Genomic DNA, 19,496 nt, shown 5'->3' with positions numbered 1-19,496 from the left:
AACCAGTTGTAATATGTTTTTACTACATACAATTATATCAATCTTTTCTTTCCATCTGTATACATGATAATAATATTTCTAAAATAATAGATTGTAAAGAAATCATTTGGTATTATGAACAAATATAAAACATTTAAAACTCCCAAGTTTTCATTCAATGACACCATGGAATAGTTACTGCAAATACCACAATATTTTTTTGTTTATATTTTTTATATATACTGTACATTTATTTACAAAAAGGTAAAATTTAGAGGTAATTTATAAAAAAACTTCGAAATATTAACATCATGAGCAATGAGTAGTACCAGTCTATTTTAATATTTTATAGTGTAAAGAGGTTATGATTAAAATTATATAAAAATAAATTAACTGCTTCTAAATATGTACATTAGAATGTTATACATATACAGAAGCCAATGTAGGTAGATTTGTATTTTATAAATAAATTTAAAAACCACATTACTGTCTAATTCTCAAATTTATATTACCTCCTGTTATAATGTTTGACAAATTTAATATTTGACTGCAGTAATAAAGAAAATAAAACAGATATTTTCTTGTAATACTATCATTATACTATTTACATTGCTCAGCATTAATTACATTTAACACAAATCTGGTGCTTTAGTGCCAGTCCATGCTGTAATATACACAATATATATTCAATTGAAACTAAGAATTGCAGGAGTCAATCCTCTTTTCAGCTCCGTTGATTAGCATTAGCTTTTGTGAATTTTTCTATATCATCAAGTGATCTCTTTGCTTTAGATGATATGTCATCCATTGATCTCCTAGCAGTCGATGTTATATCATCCAGAGATTTCTTTGTATGTGACAACAGCTCATCTGTACTTTTAGCTGCTGTGCTTGCAAGTTCCTTTATTTCAGAATCTATTTTACCGATGACCCACTCTATAGCTTGTCGTCCTTTTCCAGCATTTAATGAAATTTTGTTTGTTAATAAATCCTCCATGTAACTGCTGAGTGGTACACCCTGAAGTAAGGAAAATACAAATTGAAATCTTCAATAACAACAATATTAAACACTATATGAAAATAATCTCACATCCATACTGAAATAGGGTGATGAATACTAACTAAGATCAAAGAGAACCAAAGGCTTTTAGATTGCTCATAATTATGAGCAAATATACATTATTATAATGATGTCCCAATTACTGTCATTATACATATTTTTATTGCCACTGGGCACACTTAAAAAATATCCCTAATTAATTTAACAGCCTGTTTCAGATGCTAATTATTTAAATTATGTCTGATAATAAAATAAAAACCAAATGTTTGTAAATATACATAATATGTATATATAACATATTGTATTTGTAAAATATAAAGAGTTATATGAATGTTTGATAGGAAATATTGGCACTAAATCTGATAAAGAGACTGGTTTATAAATATGAACAAAAGATGACCTTCAACTACAATGTTTAGCTTATATGTTTGGACTTATGAGATATCTATTATCTATATCTACTAATACAAAGAGTGCAAAGTGCATATTATCATATGTTATTCAGGATAGCCTTACTAATATTATAAATGCGAAAGTAACTCCGTCTGACTGTCGCACTTTCACGCCAAAACTACTGAACCGATTTAAATTAATTGTGGTACACAGATAGTGTAGACCTTGAGAAAGTACATAGATTACTTTTTAATGTGAAGAAAAAAGGCTGTGGAAGGTTTAAAGGTGAGTTAAATGTTGGACGCAAGTATAATTTTTAAAGTAAGAAGCTAGAAAAAATTTTCTTTTGATTTTTTAAGCTATAGATTAAATTTAATAGATATGATTTTTTAAACTTTGTAAAAAGTTTCCCTAAAGGAGGTAAAATAAAATAGGAGAAGAAATTTTCTACAGAAATTTGAAATTTTAGAAGCTAGAATGCTGTTATTCCTCGTTGTAAAATAAACAAATGTCACAGGTACAAACACAGACAGAAATTTACAGAATCACAGTCAGCATTAGAAATCAAATTTCTCTTATATAGATAGGCTAAACAATGGACTGTTAATAAATTAAATGTTTGAGCAATAATATTTATAGATGGAAGTAATTAATAATACTAAATTGAGCATGTTATAAATCTTTTACTATTGAGCAATTTGTAGGGTTCTCTCATGCTGGGACTTGTTCATAATATTTTTTTTAATACAAACTTTGTCTAATATAGGACAAAGTTTGTATTAAAAAAATAGAAATAGATTTATAACATGCTCAATTTAGTATTGGGAATTTATGTACATTATATTCTTGAACCATTGTTCATATTCACATTGTATATGTGATGCTTTAATGGTACCAGAAATAAATAAAAATTATATTATATACTTATTTTAAATAATTTTATTTCAGTAAGTAGATCAACAACTATATAATTGCCATCATAACATTGCAAACTTGTTTATAAAATATTTGTGTGAATATGTACTGTTGATAAATTGTGGTTTGACAACTATATACACGAAATGAAAAGGTGTATATAGATATATAATTGGTATATTTGCTTATTATTCAATTATGTGCTAATAAGTTTTACTATATATACACATTTATTGCCAAAACATTTAAAATTTATCCTTCCTACCAACAGATGGGCCGTATGCTTGTTTGCCAACTACATAGTATAAAAATATATTTAATATTTACTCACTTGTACAGTGACTACTGCTTCCTGTGTGAGGAGAGTCTTTGATGGATCAGAAGGATGTGGAGTGTACTTAACAGTTTCATCCACAGCTATGTAATGACAGAATGTTAAATTAGTGGTCTTTAGTGTCATCTGTCGCTGTATAGGATTAACTTCAGATTTCTCACTTGCATAGCAAATTTTTGCAGTTCCTATGAGCTGTAAATGAAAAATATATTTTGTCAGTGCTGAAGATAATTTTTAGTTAGTAGTAAGTTATTTTAAAGTATAATTATAATCTGAGGTATAAGAATCACAATTTTTAATTTCACACCTTTTGCTCTATATACATCATAGTCAGTCACTTTAGTAAGATTATCTTGTAGAAATTCGAAATTGAAAAATAATGTCACTAATATTTACATTTTAATTACCATGCAATGTAAGTTCAGAATAAATATATGCAGAATAAAATTATATAAATAGAAGCATTTTTTGTATATAACTTATAGATAATATTTGATATGGAATTTGGACTTACCGCCTGCGCCCAACGCGGAAAATACCATTTAGAACTGACTAGTCTGTGCGAGTGCAGCACACCATCAACCACTTTTCTTTCTACAACATCAGTGCCTATGACAGCTGGGTTCATAGGATTGGGATATTTTCTCCATGCTGCTTGTGCAACTGTCTCCCATGGATGGCTGTTATAAAAAAAGTTTTAATTTTCTACCCAAAAACTATGAAGGAAACGATTTGATTGCGTCATACTAACTTGAATGTATGTTCTGATGTCCAAATCTTCATGTTAATATTTTTCTGTAGCGTTATATTTTGTACTATATTATGGATCTAATTAATTAATAGACATTTTATGTTCTCTCACATTACGTTGACAAAAGTAAAAATACCTTATCTCGAAAGTCAAAAGCACTACTAGTCGATAAAATAAATAGATACGGAAGTACTTCAATGCAACTAGTTTCGGAAACTAGCTACCATCGAGTACTACGTTTACTCCCGCTACAGTTTGTAACTAAGAACTGCTTTTGCTTTCAACTCGTGTTACCTAGTTTTTTAATACTATATCTAAATGTGTATAAATAAATAACACAATGTTCTACTATACGATAAATAATATAAAATCGTCCTTTCGTTATTAGTTTCAAATATTGACTATAAAATATCTGTGCTATTACGGAGGATTTACCCATTTTTTTAAGTGGGGAAAATGTTCCAAATATTATCCACTCGTAACAGGGAGGACAGTTGGGGTGTATGGAGTTTTTATCTAATAAAACCACATGGTGTACTTTCGAGACGCCAGTGCTGGAACGTAGCTGCAGTAGTAGGGTCGCGTCAACTTTCCTTTGCAACTTCGGCGACGATGGCCTTCATTGTTACATGTTGCAGGGCAGGCAGACATTAATTAATATTTATGAGGATTACGTGATTATGGAGTAGTCGCCTGTGTTAACAATATTCTCGGAGGATGATAAGAGGAGACTTAATTTATATACCAATGAAATATTCTGTTTTTAATAATAAGTTATACCTATTGTAAATTTTTTACGTTTACTTACAATTTTTTATTAAAGATAGGGTTGAAACTAGTGACAACAAAAACTATAGTTACAGTTTCTTAGTTGAGTACACTGTGTATTTTATTTTAGTGCCATAGGAGGCAACATTGGCCGTAACAAAATAGAAGAAAAAAATAATCAGAACGACAATGTCTATTTGATGTCTATTGTCAATATAAAAACCGGAAATTTTACACACTCCTTATACGACTTCGTTTTGGTCACGCTAGATTCAATAGTCATTTGTGCCGAATGAAAATAATTGATTCAAATGCATGTCAAGAGTGCAATAACAGCAGTCAGACCCTAAATCACATATTTTTCGAATGTTCCGCTTATAATATTCAACGCTTGGTCTTTATTGATAATTTACTGAACATTTACAAGAAACCGGAAAAAATCCCGCGCGACATCCAAGACATGCTAACTAATTTTGAAACATATATACCTATATATTTATACGTTACCTCGATATCGATGAAACTTTAAATAATTGATACAAGGATATGGACTACGGATAAGACTTAAATTTTGAACACGAATGAAAACATAATAAATAAATATACATAAGAATTGGCCTTTGGCCTCATCACTTGTTCAAATATGAAGAAGTTTAAAAGTAGACTAGGCTGTACGGTCTAATTATATCTTTGCCTGTTCCATCACTGAAAAGGAGATGGACGAATATGGGAAAAAAAAAAAATGTCTATTGTCAATTCATAGACTTTGCATAAAATAATTGGTGTCACTGTTAATGTCAGTCAATTTATCAGTAATGTATCATAGAGTAATTTATATAATTATATACGGTCTGTGGTACGGCTTCTAGATCTTTGGAGACAAACATTTCCAATTTGGCAACCTATATTTTCTGAAAGTTACCCTTCTTTGACTTTGACATATCATTTATCATTCTTTCTCATAAAGTTTTGCGGTACTACATATATCTATTTATATTTATAAATAATTATTTAATTTGTTTTAAACAATTTGCATTTAATAATTTACCTGTTCCTGGATAGTCGGCAATTTATTTCAATATTTTTAATTGCTAGTGTAAACCATAAAAATAAATATTATTATACCTTGTTCCTACACCTTGAATAACAAATGTAAAATATGACTACTGAAGCTGAAGAAACTGCTTTGCGATATAGGAGAGCTCAAAGTGTTACTAGAGCGGAAGAAATTACGGAACAGGAGAAAAGAGTTCGTAATCTGCAATATGATAAACCGTAAGTAATTATTATTGTTGAATTAATGTGTCCCTAAATTTAATAGAGCTAATTTATCCTATAATAAAAGTACCCTACTATAATGTATGGTGAGAATCTCTTTATTCCTCACGTAAATAGCTTAATAAAAATAACTTGATAATGTAACTATAATTAATACATTGCATATATTTTTAAAAATATCTTTTATTAAATAGATATTATGAACCCAGCATTTTATATTTATTGTAGTTTGGTAGTGCCTAGAAAAAAAATGAATAGAAAAACAACAGCAGTTATACTATACAATTCATAAAACAAAACTACATTTCAGAGACAAAAAATACAGACTTTTTTTCCTGTTTGTCATCGTGGTGTATAATCAATACTTCTTATTTTGTAATTTTTTATTTAACCATAAAATTTTTAAAAATGTAATAGAAAATTATAAAATGAATAAATATTGGTTCAACATCTAGTTTTTATGATTATCTTTTTAACTTATATATTATATATTTTTAAATAATTTTGCTTTATATAGAATAACACAACAAATTCTCAAAATTGTTAAAAAATAATATTAATAACAAAATTAATTTTATTGTTGTAATTATTATATTGTTGATGTGCAGATTTGGTTTATGTATTATAAAATACTATATATATCATATTTATGTGCTTATTATATTGCACACAAAATTGTGCATGCACTTAAAGCGTGCTGACATTCTCTACTGTTCATATAGTCTCAGGGAATATATCTTCAGAGAGTAATTTGGCTGAATAATAATAATTTGATTTCTATTTTTAAAGGAGAATTTGGATTGACATCTTCTGAGGTTAATGGCAAGTGCATTCCAAAAGTTAATGGCAGGGCATTTTTATTTTATTTTGTAGACAATTACGCACAATAAATTAATGCAAAATAAAAATATGATAGAATGGCTGGTGTGTAATGACCACTTTTATTTTAATTTGGAAACTAATTCCTACATTTGCAATAGTTCAACAATTTCGCAGCAGTTTCGTCTATATCACAGTAATAAAGCCTAAAATATTTTATTATTTACAAGATATTTTAGGCTTTATTACTGTGATCTAAGCTAAAAATGCTTGATCTAGGACAATCTTGGCTATACAAAAATAAATTAATAAAATATTTTTTTATAGGTGCCATAAGCCACGTGACTCATTGTTCTCATGGAGTTCAAACTTCACAAATTTCACAGGATTAGTGAACTGGGGTTTCCTATTACTTTCAATAGGAGGATTCCGGCTATTCCTTGAAAATCTTCTAAAGTAAGTTTTTATTGAAAACACAATGTACAGGTGGTCTACCAGAGGGTACATTTCATTAAATATTATGATATATCTATGTGTAAATAACAATAAGTAATAGAATTGATAGAATTCTGTATATATCTTATTTAAAAGGTCTGTTCTTTTATTTTTTTCCATATAGGCAAAGGTAATTATAAATGATACAAATATAAATTATAAGTAATACAAATTTTAGTTCTGGTATTTGACTACACTAGGCTTTCTTTCACTTTTTTTTTTACATGCAAGGACATAAAATCTTTTAGTATAAACTCAAATAGTATCTTCAGCTTAGACACAGACAAATATAAGTTTTATAACTAGTTTTTATCATTACATTTTACATTTATATATTATTTCTTTTTAAATAAATTTGTACAAAATATGTGTTATTTTGTACAAATTTATTTAAAAACACATTCACAAAATTGTTATTTGCAATTGTTAAATATTTTATTGTGGTTTTGCAGATATGGTTTACGCGTAAACCCTATTGAATGGGTCATTGTATTGACTGGATATAGCGAGGAACTAGGGCAGAATCGGCAATACCCTGCAGTTGTACTCTTGATATGTAAGTTTTTTAATTATTATGTTTAATGGGCACTAAACTTGGGTTCACAAGGATGTACTTGTATATAAGGGAGTTTCAGTGTGATTATAATAAAATATTAAATTAAAATCTATTTTTTAGTTTATAAGTAAGTGGAGAAATACAGTAATACTAATAGTACAGATTAAAACAGCAATTATGCTTTGGATTATTTATAGAACGTATATTAATATTATTCTACAAGAATCCAAATATTTAATAAAATAACGTAACAAGCAGTGCATAATTAATTTAAAGTAGCTGAAAACATTTAGCAGTATACACTACACCTTTCTATTGAAAAGACATTGCATCCAGGAACTTGTCTACCACAGAAACTAATTTCGAGAAAATGACATCGGATTGCGCTACTTCTATATTATTAAATGAAATACTAGTAACATATTAATTTCATATTTCGTGATCAAAAAATTCATTATATGAAATTGTTATAGATTTATTCAGTTTAGTTTTTTAATTAAATTTATAAGCGACAGCACTGCAAAAATTTTGTGGATTTAAATTGATATTGTGATTCGGTTATAAATGAAATCGATATCCACCTCTGGGCGTGTTAATTAATCGTTTATACATACTTATAAGAGATTTTTTGTCATTTTCTCGTTAGTTATCTATCCCTTATTTGGATTGATATTTTGATTATACTATATACTGGAAGAGATAATTGCAGATGATAAAGAGAAAACACAAACAAAAATAGATTTTCACAAGTAGCTAATTACATAAGTAGTAGCTGTTTGTGTACATGTCTGTGTGTATATATCTACAATTGCACAAACTTTAGAAAATACGTACAACAATAGACGTCTATGCTGTGACTTAAATTTATTTCCTCGTATTGTATGATTGTTATAGTTACTTATTTTTATTTCAGTTTGTGTGGTACCCACGGTTTTAACCCTTTTGATTGAAAAGGGTATTGCAGTAGTAAGTTATGTTTTCTTTATAGCATTATGATATTCTTGATTTCGTATATATTTTTTTTGATATGTTCTTTAATTTAGTAATGAAAGAATTACAAATAAACATATAAACGGGTTGTGTGTATATGACATGACATGACTTATTAATAATTACAGCGAAATAAACATTTACCTACATAATATTATCATGAACTGTTGTTGTTTTTATGGTTAACAATTGTGACACGGAATTAAATTAATGACTAAGAGAAATTATTATTTAGTCATTATTTTCCAATTAAATATAGAACATGAAATTTCAAAGTATTTTAGTCATAATAAATACCTATCATTAGTCACTTCACTTGTCTATCAATTTCATAAAGTCATCAAAAGTCATCATAATATACCTATGTATTGGTTATTGGGATATTTTCAGTATAAAATTTTATGCAATATGCATTTTAAACTATAAATTCATATCACATAATATAGGTTGAATGGGAAAGGGCGGCTTAGTATGTAAGCCGCAAGCACAGTTACATATAACTAATAAGTAATTGATCCTGCATAATATTATTTCAGAAAGCGATTTTTTAAATTAATTATATGGGGAAGTTGTAGGACAAAACTTGTTCGTTACCTGGGGTAATTTCATATCAATATATCCTTTCCGATTAACCTTGTATATAAACTTAGTACAAATGTCAAATTTTATTCAAATCAGTTAGCAGGACAATGTAACGAGTCTGATAAACAAAGTTATTATTAAAATCACGATTTTAAAGTTAGCTGTTCTAAGCTTTACATACTTATTTTTGTAGTTCATATACTATATCATTTTCAAAATATAAATAATGATTTCGATCAATGACCCCATCTACGTATCAGCACTGTTTAAATTTGTTTATTTTTTTCAGGGTATACTTTCTCAGTCTATCGGCATTACTTTACAACTGTCCAACATAATATTTGTGATAACGTTGCCTGTTATTGTACTATATTTTAAAGGCAATGATTTCAGTTTCGGTAATATTTTCATGTTTTCTATACATATTATTTTATTTCGAATATCGGTGTATACAATTACTAAATTAAATAAATTCTCTTTGTTTTCAGTTGGGACAACAACTGTGTGCTTCGTATATCTAATATTGTTTCTCAAGCTATGGAGCTATAGTCAAACTAATCATTGGTGTCGAAATGCATTTAAAGGGAAATCATCGAAAAATAAACTGCGGCGTCAAAGTCTATCAGCACCCAATTGGAGTAAGTGACATGATTTACTTTCAGACATTGTGATAATAAAGATAAGGAATCATTGTTATATTTCAACTAAACAAAGTTGTTCGACATTAGTCGTAATTTTATCAGTGTGTAGGTATTTGTTGTTTCATAATCGTCGAACATTAATCTTAGCAGATTAGGCATGTTACCATACCGGGTCATGAAACCGTGATGCGATATTGTATTTATTACTAGTATGCCTTTATGGTATTATATATTTTTTTATAATACTTTTATTTCTTTCAAAATTTCCTATCGATAAGTGATGAATGTCTTTTGCATATAGTTTTGGTTAATCTATACAAAAATAATAACGTTTAACTATAGGTATTACCGGAAATGCCGGAGTATATAATACGAACGTTTTGCCTAAAATTATATATGTATATCTAATGTTTATGAGCTCTAATATACAAACGGGCTTTTAAAACTTGGCTAGTTACTATTTAAAATATGTACCTATACTAGATCTTTTTAATAATAAAATACAATTTAAAGTAGGGTGCGGTCGTCTCGTTGCTAGACCGGATATAGTTCTCGAATAGGTGCGGTCGAATAACGCTTATGCACGTGTTAATTACTAGTACATGTTTTATTAGGGGTTACAAACAAATATGTTTTTTCCAAGCGTACTGAATTCAATTTAAAAGGTTATCCTTTAACCTTGGCTCCAAAATGTGTTCAGATTCACTAATACAACCTCTAAATGCAATAATAAAACCACGTTAAGAGCTTAATTCAATATTATCAGTTCCAAGTAACAGCATAATGCATGCCATTCTTCAAAGTATGCATGTGATATAATGTGTTCAGCAGGTTTTGTTTTGTTAGATGGTACAAAAAGAGAGAGACTGTTTACCGAATCAATAGTCCAATAGACTATTACTATTGAATAAAAATAAATATATACATAATGACTAGGGCCCTTCATGGACACTGCAAATTGAATAAACACATGGCAAAATTAGACCTCAGATTAACAACAATTGCATATTTTGCCAAACAGATGAGGAAACGCTATTACACATTCTATGTATGTGGTTGTTATTAGTCCACTCATGCATAAGCGACATATATACTTTGGAAAGTATACACAATATAAATATACACCTGAGGAAATAAAAACCATCGCTCCTAAGAATATCCTTCAATTCTTATCCCTTATCCCCGGGCCTAGTTAGCGAACTTTGAAAAAGGGCGAGCATAATAGATCTATGTAGGTCGCAGTGCTACAGGTATTAACCTAGCAATAAGCCCAAAGCCCTTAATAGAAATAAAAAAAATACTGTATGCTGGAGCTCAAATGCCATTACATAGTATATTAAATTATCTACACAGCATTGATAGGATATTATTGACCAATTTATCAAAGTAATTAATGTGATTTAATTTTATAGATACCTGTCCAATAATGATAAATTAATTTCCGTATTGTTATATCCTGTTTAATTTGTAAGTATTTCTTGTTAACCTTATTCTCAAAAGATACGAAATAACAATGTTGTTTTTGGGCAAAATTTATTTTAAAACAGTAAATGATGAAATCCGTCGTTTTTTTTATAGAATTTTAGTAGTCAGATATGGTGGTGTAATACGTAGATCGTATATATGGTGTCGTAGTAGTAACGATTACGAGAGGTTATACTCCTTAGTAAGATTGTTTTTTTTAAATTTACAAGTCACACAAGCCTTTAACTATAAACTTATAATATGAAATTTAAATATGGCACATGCCGTATTTAAATTTCATGTTATAAGTATTTTATCTTCCGAATACCTAGTCATTTTTAAAAGACTACGGAATGCTGGTCTATGAGACATGCATTTTATATTTCTGTTTCTTTAATATTATTTGTTTTAACAAAAAGCTTCTGAAGAGTCCTTTTGTGTGGCAACTCGTATAGTATAACATGTATAGTACACATTAAAAATATATATCAAAATCAAATTGGGTGCAATTTTGTTATCAGTGTACGAGTATACGGTTATGTCTGTTACACGGGTAAGGGTAACAGACATAACCGTATACATACTACCTTTTGAGGCCTACCCTTACATAAAAGTAAGGGTAGGCCTTCTCCTACAATAATGCTCTTTTTCTTATTGAAACTTTGGGCGGTAGTAATAACTCTAGTAGTAACTAAAGTTACTACAATATTGATGTACTATGAAGTCTTTATAATTATCACCAAGGTCGATATGTCTAATTCCATTTGTTGTTCAAGACCTTATCGGTTATCAGTATTTATATAAATTTATATTAAGCCGGACTTGTAAAGTTCGTTTTGTTGTTAGTTTTAATAGGAGCAGTCAATTGAATGATAAAATTGCGACTTAATAGATCAAATTTTGGTTACAATTTTTTAATTTCATTCTGATCTTCATTTATATCTTTACTGCAGTGATAACTTATGAATATTATACAACTACCCACAATTGTGTGTATTGTATTATATAAAATATATAGGTATGTACTTTATATTTAAAATATTAATCATAATGTGTTTATTTAACAACAATTTTTATTTAATAAGTGCTATTTTCTTTGAAATGACTGCTACTCGACATAATCTTTATCTTCACATATAATCTTTATCTTTACATATAATAAAATTGTAAAATCGCGACGAGGTGAAAACAATCTGTTTGTGTTAATACTTTACACATAAATGGCGTGAGGATTACGACAAATATTTCTTACAATATGCCCTTGACTTTGGGTCACCATATAGGCTATAGAAAAAAGTACGGGTTAATAATTCAAATCTAAATTCGAAATGATGTCGATCTGCGAATGTAAACGCAAACAAGTTGTAAAATATAATTAAATAATGTTTTAATTCTACAAAAACGCATTTAGGTTCCAAGGATTGAAAAAAAAATGTTAAGTATGTCAATTACTGTATTTGGACACTTATTCATTGTTCTTTAAAGCATATTGTTATATTTACAGATGCACTCAATAACGCTGAACATGAGCGTAAGTTGAATTTGTAATACATCCCTGCTTTTTGGTTTTCTATGGTTTCTGCGTTCTTTCCTATTGTGTCTTTGTGGCTTTATTTAGTTTCGATCTATTGTTTTATGCGACAGCGTTTGTTATCATTATTTTTGACGTTTTTTTTTAACTAGCTTAAAATCACTGTTTTGCTTACTGCTTTTCTCCTCTGTTTTCAAATAACCTTCACACCTTGAAAGCGTGTTTTAGTATTTTTATTTTCAAAACTTAATATCTAACATGTTATCATGTACCTAGTCATCATTTCATCATTAAACTTTTCCTTTCAGCTTAGCTTATTTTTCCTATTTATATAACTGTATACTTGTTTACTTATACATATAAAATTGTGTTAGTTCCTTATTACATAATACATAAATTCGTAGTTTCGTAACAGATATTGTTATCACCGTTGTTATGATGATAAAAATAAAGGTTTTAATAACCTTTTTGTGCTATGCGTTATTTATTATCTGTTGCATCGATAGACAATGAAATGTTTACCACAGGGTTTCAATCAAACGTCATGGTACAAAAATAGATTATAATTACTTTATTATTCATAATTACTTGTAATAAATTTTTTACTTATACACGGAAAACTTGGTATAATATTTTCTCTGCCGTCATCATCAGCATCATCATTTACTATAATTATCATCTACAATCGAAAGTAATAACCAACCAACTTGGGAATTAATCGTCTAATAGTTATGATATAATACATATCTTCTCCATTCTGATACACCTATCTAATTATATAATAAACTTTCCACCTCGCTTCTGTGTTGTAATTAATTAATTTATTATTGTTTCTTACGGTCGGTCTATACGATCGTCCAATATGTTCCTATATTTTCTAGAAATCAATATTTAGTTTTAACATATATTTTTCTTTCTGTGACTAACATATAAAAGGCATCTATGTATATCGCACATTTAATACTAGAATTAATAAACGCAAAAATTTAGATTTTTGGGAAATGGAGTTTAAATAGTTAACTTTAAAGTTTATTTCTCTAAAATTAATTTTTATGCTGCTTATGCAGTTTAGTTTACGGGTGCAATCAATTATATTAAATCTGCAGAGACAGTTGAAGAAGAGAAAAGTGACGCGGCTGTTGCGGCTGGATTCGTCAAATATCCCGATAACCTGACACTAAAGGATCTGTTCTACTTCATGCTGGCTCCCACGCTGTGCTACGAACTAAACTTTCCACGAACTGCACGGTAAGTACCGAATAACCAAATAATAAATAAAGAAAAACTTTAAAGCAGATATATATTGAAGATGATAAGGATTTCTGACTGTATTTTTTGGGTTAAGAGGTAAAATTTGAAAGAGTTGTGATGTAATAAATAATGAAAAAAAAACTATAAATATGACCGTAAAAATGAAATATAAAAAGCTAGTGCGCTACAAATCTAATTAATTAGAATCGAATTTGTATTTCTTGCACAAAAAATACATCAATGTTATAAAATATTTTTCTAATATATATCACAGTGGAATAATGTGATAAATGTGTCACAGGATGGATATTATATTTAGATATGTTGATAACAAAACCAGTCGCATTAAGTACAGAGTATTAAAAAGCATAAGTATTATAAGTAGGGATTTTTTGTTAGGTACGGCCTTTAATTAGATCTTAAAATAATATCACAACAATATATAGATGGTCTAAAACCTCAAACTTCATTATAAATCTACGCAATTGTGACTATCAATGTACAAAAACTTTTTTTAAGTAATTATTTATCTAAATAATAATTTGTAGGATAACAGATAACACACCGTCTAATGATAATTTATTGGGTAATAAAATTGTGCATACGTATGAACTATCAAAAATTTGTATTCAAGCGTTCATAGGTTACGGTAACTGTTTACCATCAGATGGGTCGTGTTGATTGCTACCATCGTGGTATACAACAAAAAATATTTTGTCTGATTTTTTTTGTTTCTGTTTGTGTACACTAATATAAAACATGAGTTAACTGGTTAGTTATACTAAATCGTGGGCACAGCTAGTACTAAATGACACTTTTGCATTATAATAATATTTTGTGTAATTTATAATATTTTGTGTAGTTTATAATATTTTTTGCACTTAATAATATTTTGTGTATTAATATTTCAGCATCCGAAAAAGGTTCTTGATTAAAAGGCTGCTAGAAGTGATAGTTGGTACGCATCTTGTTTTGGGATTGCTCCAACAATGGATGATACCTTCTCTGACCTCTTCAATACATACGTTCTCCCAAATGGATGCTATGAAGATGACGGAGAGGTTATTGAAACTCGCGGTAAATATTTTTTGTATTCGATGTTAAAATAACTACGTGTGTTGTAGTCACAAAAAAACGACTTCAATGTGTTCATGATAGTATAATGTATACATCGATAAGAAATAATGAAATGCGCAATATTAGGAGTAACTAAAAAAACGACTGGTCAGATCTTGATAAAATTTATATAGTACATGAGAAGCTGATCCAAAAAAAAACATGTATAAAATTAGTCCTCCCGGTAAAAATTGAAGTAATTCTAATAAAAAAATATAGAGTAATTGAAAACGTCCTCCCTTTCTTGAAGTCGGTTAAAATTTCAGTTTTTTATAAGTATTGTTTTCTTGGAAATTGTACTATATATTTTTATATAATTGGGACGGCGACGGACCAATAACGTTGTCTATGTTCCGTATCACATAAATCGTCTACGACGATAATGTGTATAAAATTAATAAATCAAATGTTAGTTATCAGTTAATGACATTTAGATAAGTAAATATTTACAATTTAATTGTAAATAAAGAGAGCTTTAACTATCTACATAATGGTTAAACTTGTTACTTTTTAATCAGTTTATTTGGAATGGCTACAACAACTCTGCAGCGTTAACTGACAGATTAATACAAATACTAAAAAAATCTGGACCTAATTATCTTAACATGTTTTATTTTTGTCAAATAGCCCTTTCCATTAAAAACATAAAATGTATATAACAATGAAACTATTTTATTTCTAAAAGCAATCATAGTAAATAAAAAATTAAAAATGTGTGAAGTTTTACAAAATTTATATTCGTACTAGCTGTCCCGGCAAACGTTGTTTTGCCATATAAATTAATAACGCTATAAAAAATAGGGGTTGGTGATAGAAGGGTGAAAATTTAGGGTGGACAACCCTTATCACTTAGGGGTATGAAAAATATATAGTAGCCGATTCTCAGACCTACTGAATATGCATATAAAATTTCATAAAAATCGGTCAAGCCGTTTCAGAGGAGTATGGTAACTAACATCGTGACACGAGGATTTTATATATAAGATATTTTTCTGCGCTATGAACTCAAAGAAGTCGGTTGTTAATAATTTTTAACTTATTCATAATTAAACAGTTTGTATATATGGGTACAAAACTATAATTGTAGCAGAGCTTTGAGAGAATAGCATTGCAATATCAAGTAATGACTACGATGCCATCTAGTAGTTTTAGTTTAACGTTAAGACCAATGTTTCCTAAAGCAAGTTGGCGTTAGAACCAGTATACAATTTATATAATGTATACAATTACCATATAAAGGTATATTATGTCCTGAAACTAGCTAACATATTATTATTTGATGAATATTATGTAAGTTAAAAATCTGTAGTAGTATGTATACTATGTATGTGATAATAATTACATAAATATATTAAAACTACACCATATCTATCAATCCATGAAAGATCATCGCAGTAGTTCTCGAACATATAGGTACAGACAAATACTCTGTAATCCGCAATGATTACTTTGTTGCGAGCGAAGTTCAAAGAGTCGTGACCTAGTGGTTTAATATCCTGAATTACGCCACGATGTCGAGAATTCAACTCTGACCGATACCGAAAAAAATATAAATACTATTTATATTTTTGTTATCTCTGACTGACTCTCCGCTGTAGAAAATGTTGAGATGGTACGTTGTACTTCATTGGATACAGGATTATTTAATTTCGAATCCTGTTCTATGAAAACTATTATTAACTTAAAAACAGATACTTTGGTAATGATCATGAAACTTAGATAATAATGTTTTATCATTAAATGAGGAATTAGGAAAACAGTTGTATTGACCTACAAATAATTATTATTCATGCGTATCATATGGTTAAAGTTATCAGTTTACAATAATCATATGTGTCTTATTCTACATTAGTTTGATTAATCTATGATTTAAATCAGATGGGTTTTTGAAAAAAAATATGCTTACGTGGAATTTTCTCATTATAGGTTCCAAATCATCTCATTTGGCTGTGTTTCTTCTACCTTTGTTTCCACTCGTTCCTGAACTTATTGGGCGAGTTACTACATTTTGCTGACCGTAATTTCTACGGCGATTGGTGGAATGCGAATAATATAGCCATCTTTTGGAGTAGCTGGAACTTGCCTGTGCACAGGTGGGCTGTACGCCACGTGTATAAACCTATTACGGAAAGAGGTCATAGCAGATTTGTTGCCAGTCTCGTAGTATTCTGCATATCGGCTTTATTCCACGAATATTTGGTAAGTCATTCTTTTTATGTAATGTATTGTTACAGAATGGCAAACAAGCTAATGATGACACCTACATGATGTTATGTGGTAACCGTTGTATATATACATAAATAGTTAGTATAAGTTTTATTTATGTACAAATGCAGCGGTTACCACTCACGATCAGGTTTATCGTAAACTTGTTCGCCATTCCAAATAAAATTAAAATAATTTTTAAATAGTATAAACATATTTTTATAAACACTTCCAAAACTTGCTGTCTAACTATTAAACTGTCAAAAAGAACCAAATGGACTTACTCCATTATGTCAAAAGATAACCTTATATGATACACTAGTACCATAATAAGTATAATAAATGGATTTAAGTATTATTACTTTTATTTGAATTCAAAGTGAATGACTACAAGTGCACACTGCCATTCGTGGCCTATATTTTACTGACTGGTTAAAATTATACGAATAAAATAAATTAAGATAAAAGTTTTTTATTTTAAATAATTATTACGACATACTATATTTTTCATTTAAAACTAAAAATATATAAATTATTTGCATTTGTATCCAATAGATTTTATAACCTATTCTGTACATCTCTGATAATATACTTATATTAATTATGAATAATGTATTGAATAAATTTAATGTCGTTAATCGTATAGAGTACCACCTAAATTGTGCTGTACTCAATACTAAATCTAGTAGACTATATCAAACCATTAATATTGTAAAATATAACATTACAGGTGAGTGTACCGCTGCAAATGTTCAGAATTTGGGCATTCTTAGGCATGATGGTGCAGCCACCGCTGGCTATTATTTCACGCTTCGCGGAAAAAACGTGGGGCCCTCGCTGGGGCAATATCATCGTCTGGAGCTCTCTCATCCTTGGTCAACCACTTGCAATTATGATGTACTTCCATGATTATGCTTTGGTTCATTTTGCAGTTCAACAAGACTAGATTTTTATTTACTATGATGAAATTATTCCATGAAATATTTATAAGAGAATGTGACCTGAATTACAATTAATCGGAATTGGTCCGTTCTGCAATAATTCATATTTAGATGTATTAATATGAAAATTGATAAATTTCGCATCCTTGCGGTAAAAGTTTAAAGCATTTAATTCCGAGACATTGTCTCATGTTTAGTCTTATTGTAATTTTCATATAATTATATTTACATTATTCATCAAAGAGAGAAAGGATATATTACTAGCATGACACTACATCTACAAGTTTTGTAGTAAAAAATATATGTTTGTAAATTTTGTATTAATAGTACTAGTATAATAATAGTTTTATAATTTGTCTTCTGCTCTTCCAAATATAAGTTGTTAATCGACTTCAAAAAAGGATGAGGTTCTGTGTTTGAGCACTCTGTATGTTTCTATTTTATATTAATTGTTAGCTTCGTTCATTGTGACGTCTTTTTATGTTGCTTGTAATCTAACTTTGTTATCTCTATCTTATTTTTCCTGTTAATTCTATGATTTGTTTATTTATATTTTACGAAATTTCGCACTTAGAGTACTATGCTCTTTCTACATTGCTATTATTTGTTAACTCAATAACAAGAAAATATTTTTTATGATATATGATGGCAAACGATGCCACTGGACCCTATTAATGGATATTGGAAAGTTTAGACTATGTACCTGGTGTGAACAGCATCAGGGAAATAACAAAATACGTTTTTATGCCTTTAGTATAAATCTCTTAAACATTAAGGTGTATCGCAAAGCAACTTTCTTGGGAGATATATGTATGTATATAATAGAAACGATGGCAATAACCGGTGTAGACGAGTCTGTAGAAATTTCTGGTAAAATAATAATGAATTTAATTTAATGTTATGAAATTATCATGCACAATTTTTTAGATATATATATTATTAGATAAGTAAGATATTTAGTAGATAAGTATACTTTAAAGTGTTGAATAGAAGTTTGATAGAGTTTATACTGTTGTTATGAAAGTTGTATGGTGCATGATTCTGTAATGCCATAAACACATATTTTATTACTTGGCTAGTTTAAGATTTTAGAACCTGCATAACATATGTAATAGAACATTATTTTTACTACTGAAAATTTATATTTTATCATATTGAATTACTAATTTATTTATATGCTTAAATAATTACAATTCATTATTGAATCGGAAGAACATGTGCTAGTTAGTTTATTATTAATATTCTGTTATAATAATTTCACTAATTTTATGTCTAGTATAATATATCTATTTAGTGATTTTCATAACACAAGGTGATGGATTCATTTTCGAACAAATATTTTTCATAATTGTTAGTACAATAACAGTGTGATATAAGTTAAAAAATAATTTAATGTATGCAATTAAGTACGCTTTAACTAATCAATA

At 28.7% G+C, this 19,496-nt stretch overlaps 2 protein-coding genes across 3 annotated transcripts; one reads left to right on the top strand and one right to left on the bottom strand.

Annotated features, from left to right (window-relative positions):
* Positions 1 to 703: 703 nt before the first annotated feature.
* On the bottom strand, positions 704 to 3,627 carry LOC131853507 (protein slowmo). The gene is made up of 4 exons (XM_059204413.1): positions 3,433 to 3,627; positions 3,196 to 3,361; positions 2,679 to 2,873; positions 704 to 997 (listed from the first exon to the last, which is right to left on the bottom strand). Exons 1-4 carry the CDS (start codon positions 3,462 to 3,464, stop codon positions 704 to 706), a joined length of 687 nt encoding a protein of 228 aa, XP_059060396.1. The 5' UTR covers positions 3,465 to 3,627.
* A 1,541-nt stretch (positions 3,628 to 5,168) lies between these two features.
* LOC131853601 (diacylglycerol O-acyltransferase 1) lies at positions 5,169 to 19,239 on the top strand. Of its 2 annotated transcripts, XM_059204547.1 has the most exons (11): positions 5,169 to 5,475; positions 6,625 to 6,753; positions 7,245 to 7,348; positions 8,262 to 8,314; positions 9,210 to 9,318; positions 9,409 to 9,558; positions 12,530 to 12,556; positions 13,663 to 13,804; positions 14,719 to 14,884; positions 16,850 to 17,122; positions 17,859 to 19,239. In XM_059204547.1, exons 1-11 carry the CDS (start codon positions 5,360 to 5,362, stop codon positions 18,072 to 18,074), a joined length of 1,485 nt encoding a protein of 494 aa, XP_059060530.1. In that variant the 5' UTR covers positions 5,169 to 5,359; the 3' UTR covers positions 18,075 to 19,239. The 2 variants fall into 2 exon arrangements, with proteins under 2 accessions (XP_059060530.1, XP_059060531.1); XM_059204548.1 differs by lacking the exon at positions 12,530 to 12,556.
* The last annotated feature ends 257 nt before the right edge of the window (positions 19,240 to 19,496 follow it).

Source organism: Achroia grisella, unplaced genomic scaffold, assembly GCF_030625045.1.
Source record: "Achroia grisella isolate CSIRO2021 unplaced genomic scaffold, CSIRO_AGI_Agris_v1 utg903, whole genome shotgun sequence".
NCBI classification, from domain to species: Eukaryota; Metazoa; Arthropoda; class Insecta; order Lepidoptera; family Pyralidae; genus Achroia; species Achroia grisella.
This window is presented reverse-complemented; position numbering and strand designations above follow the sequence as displayed.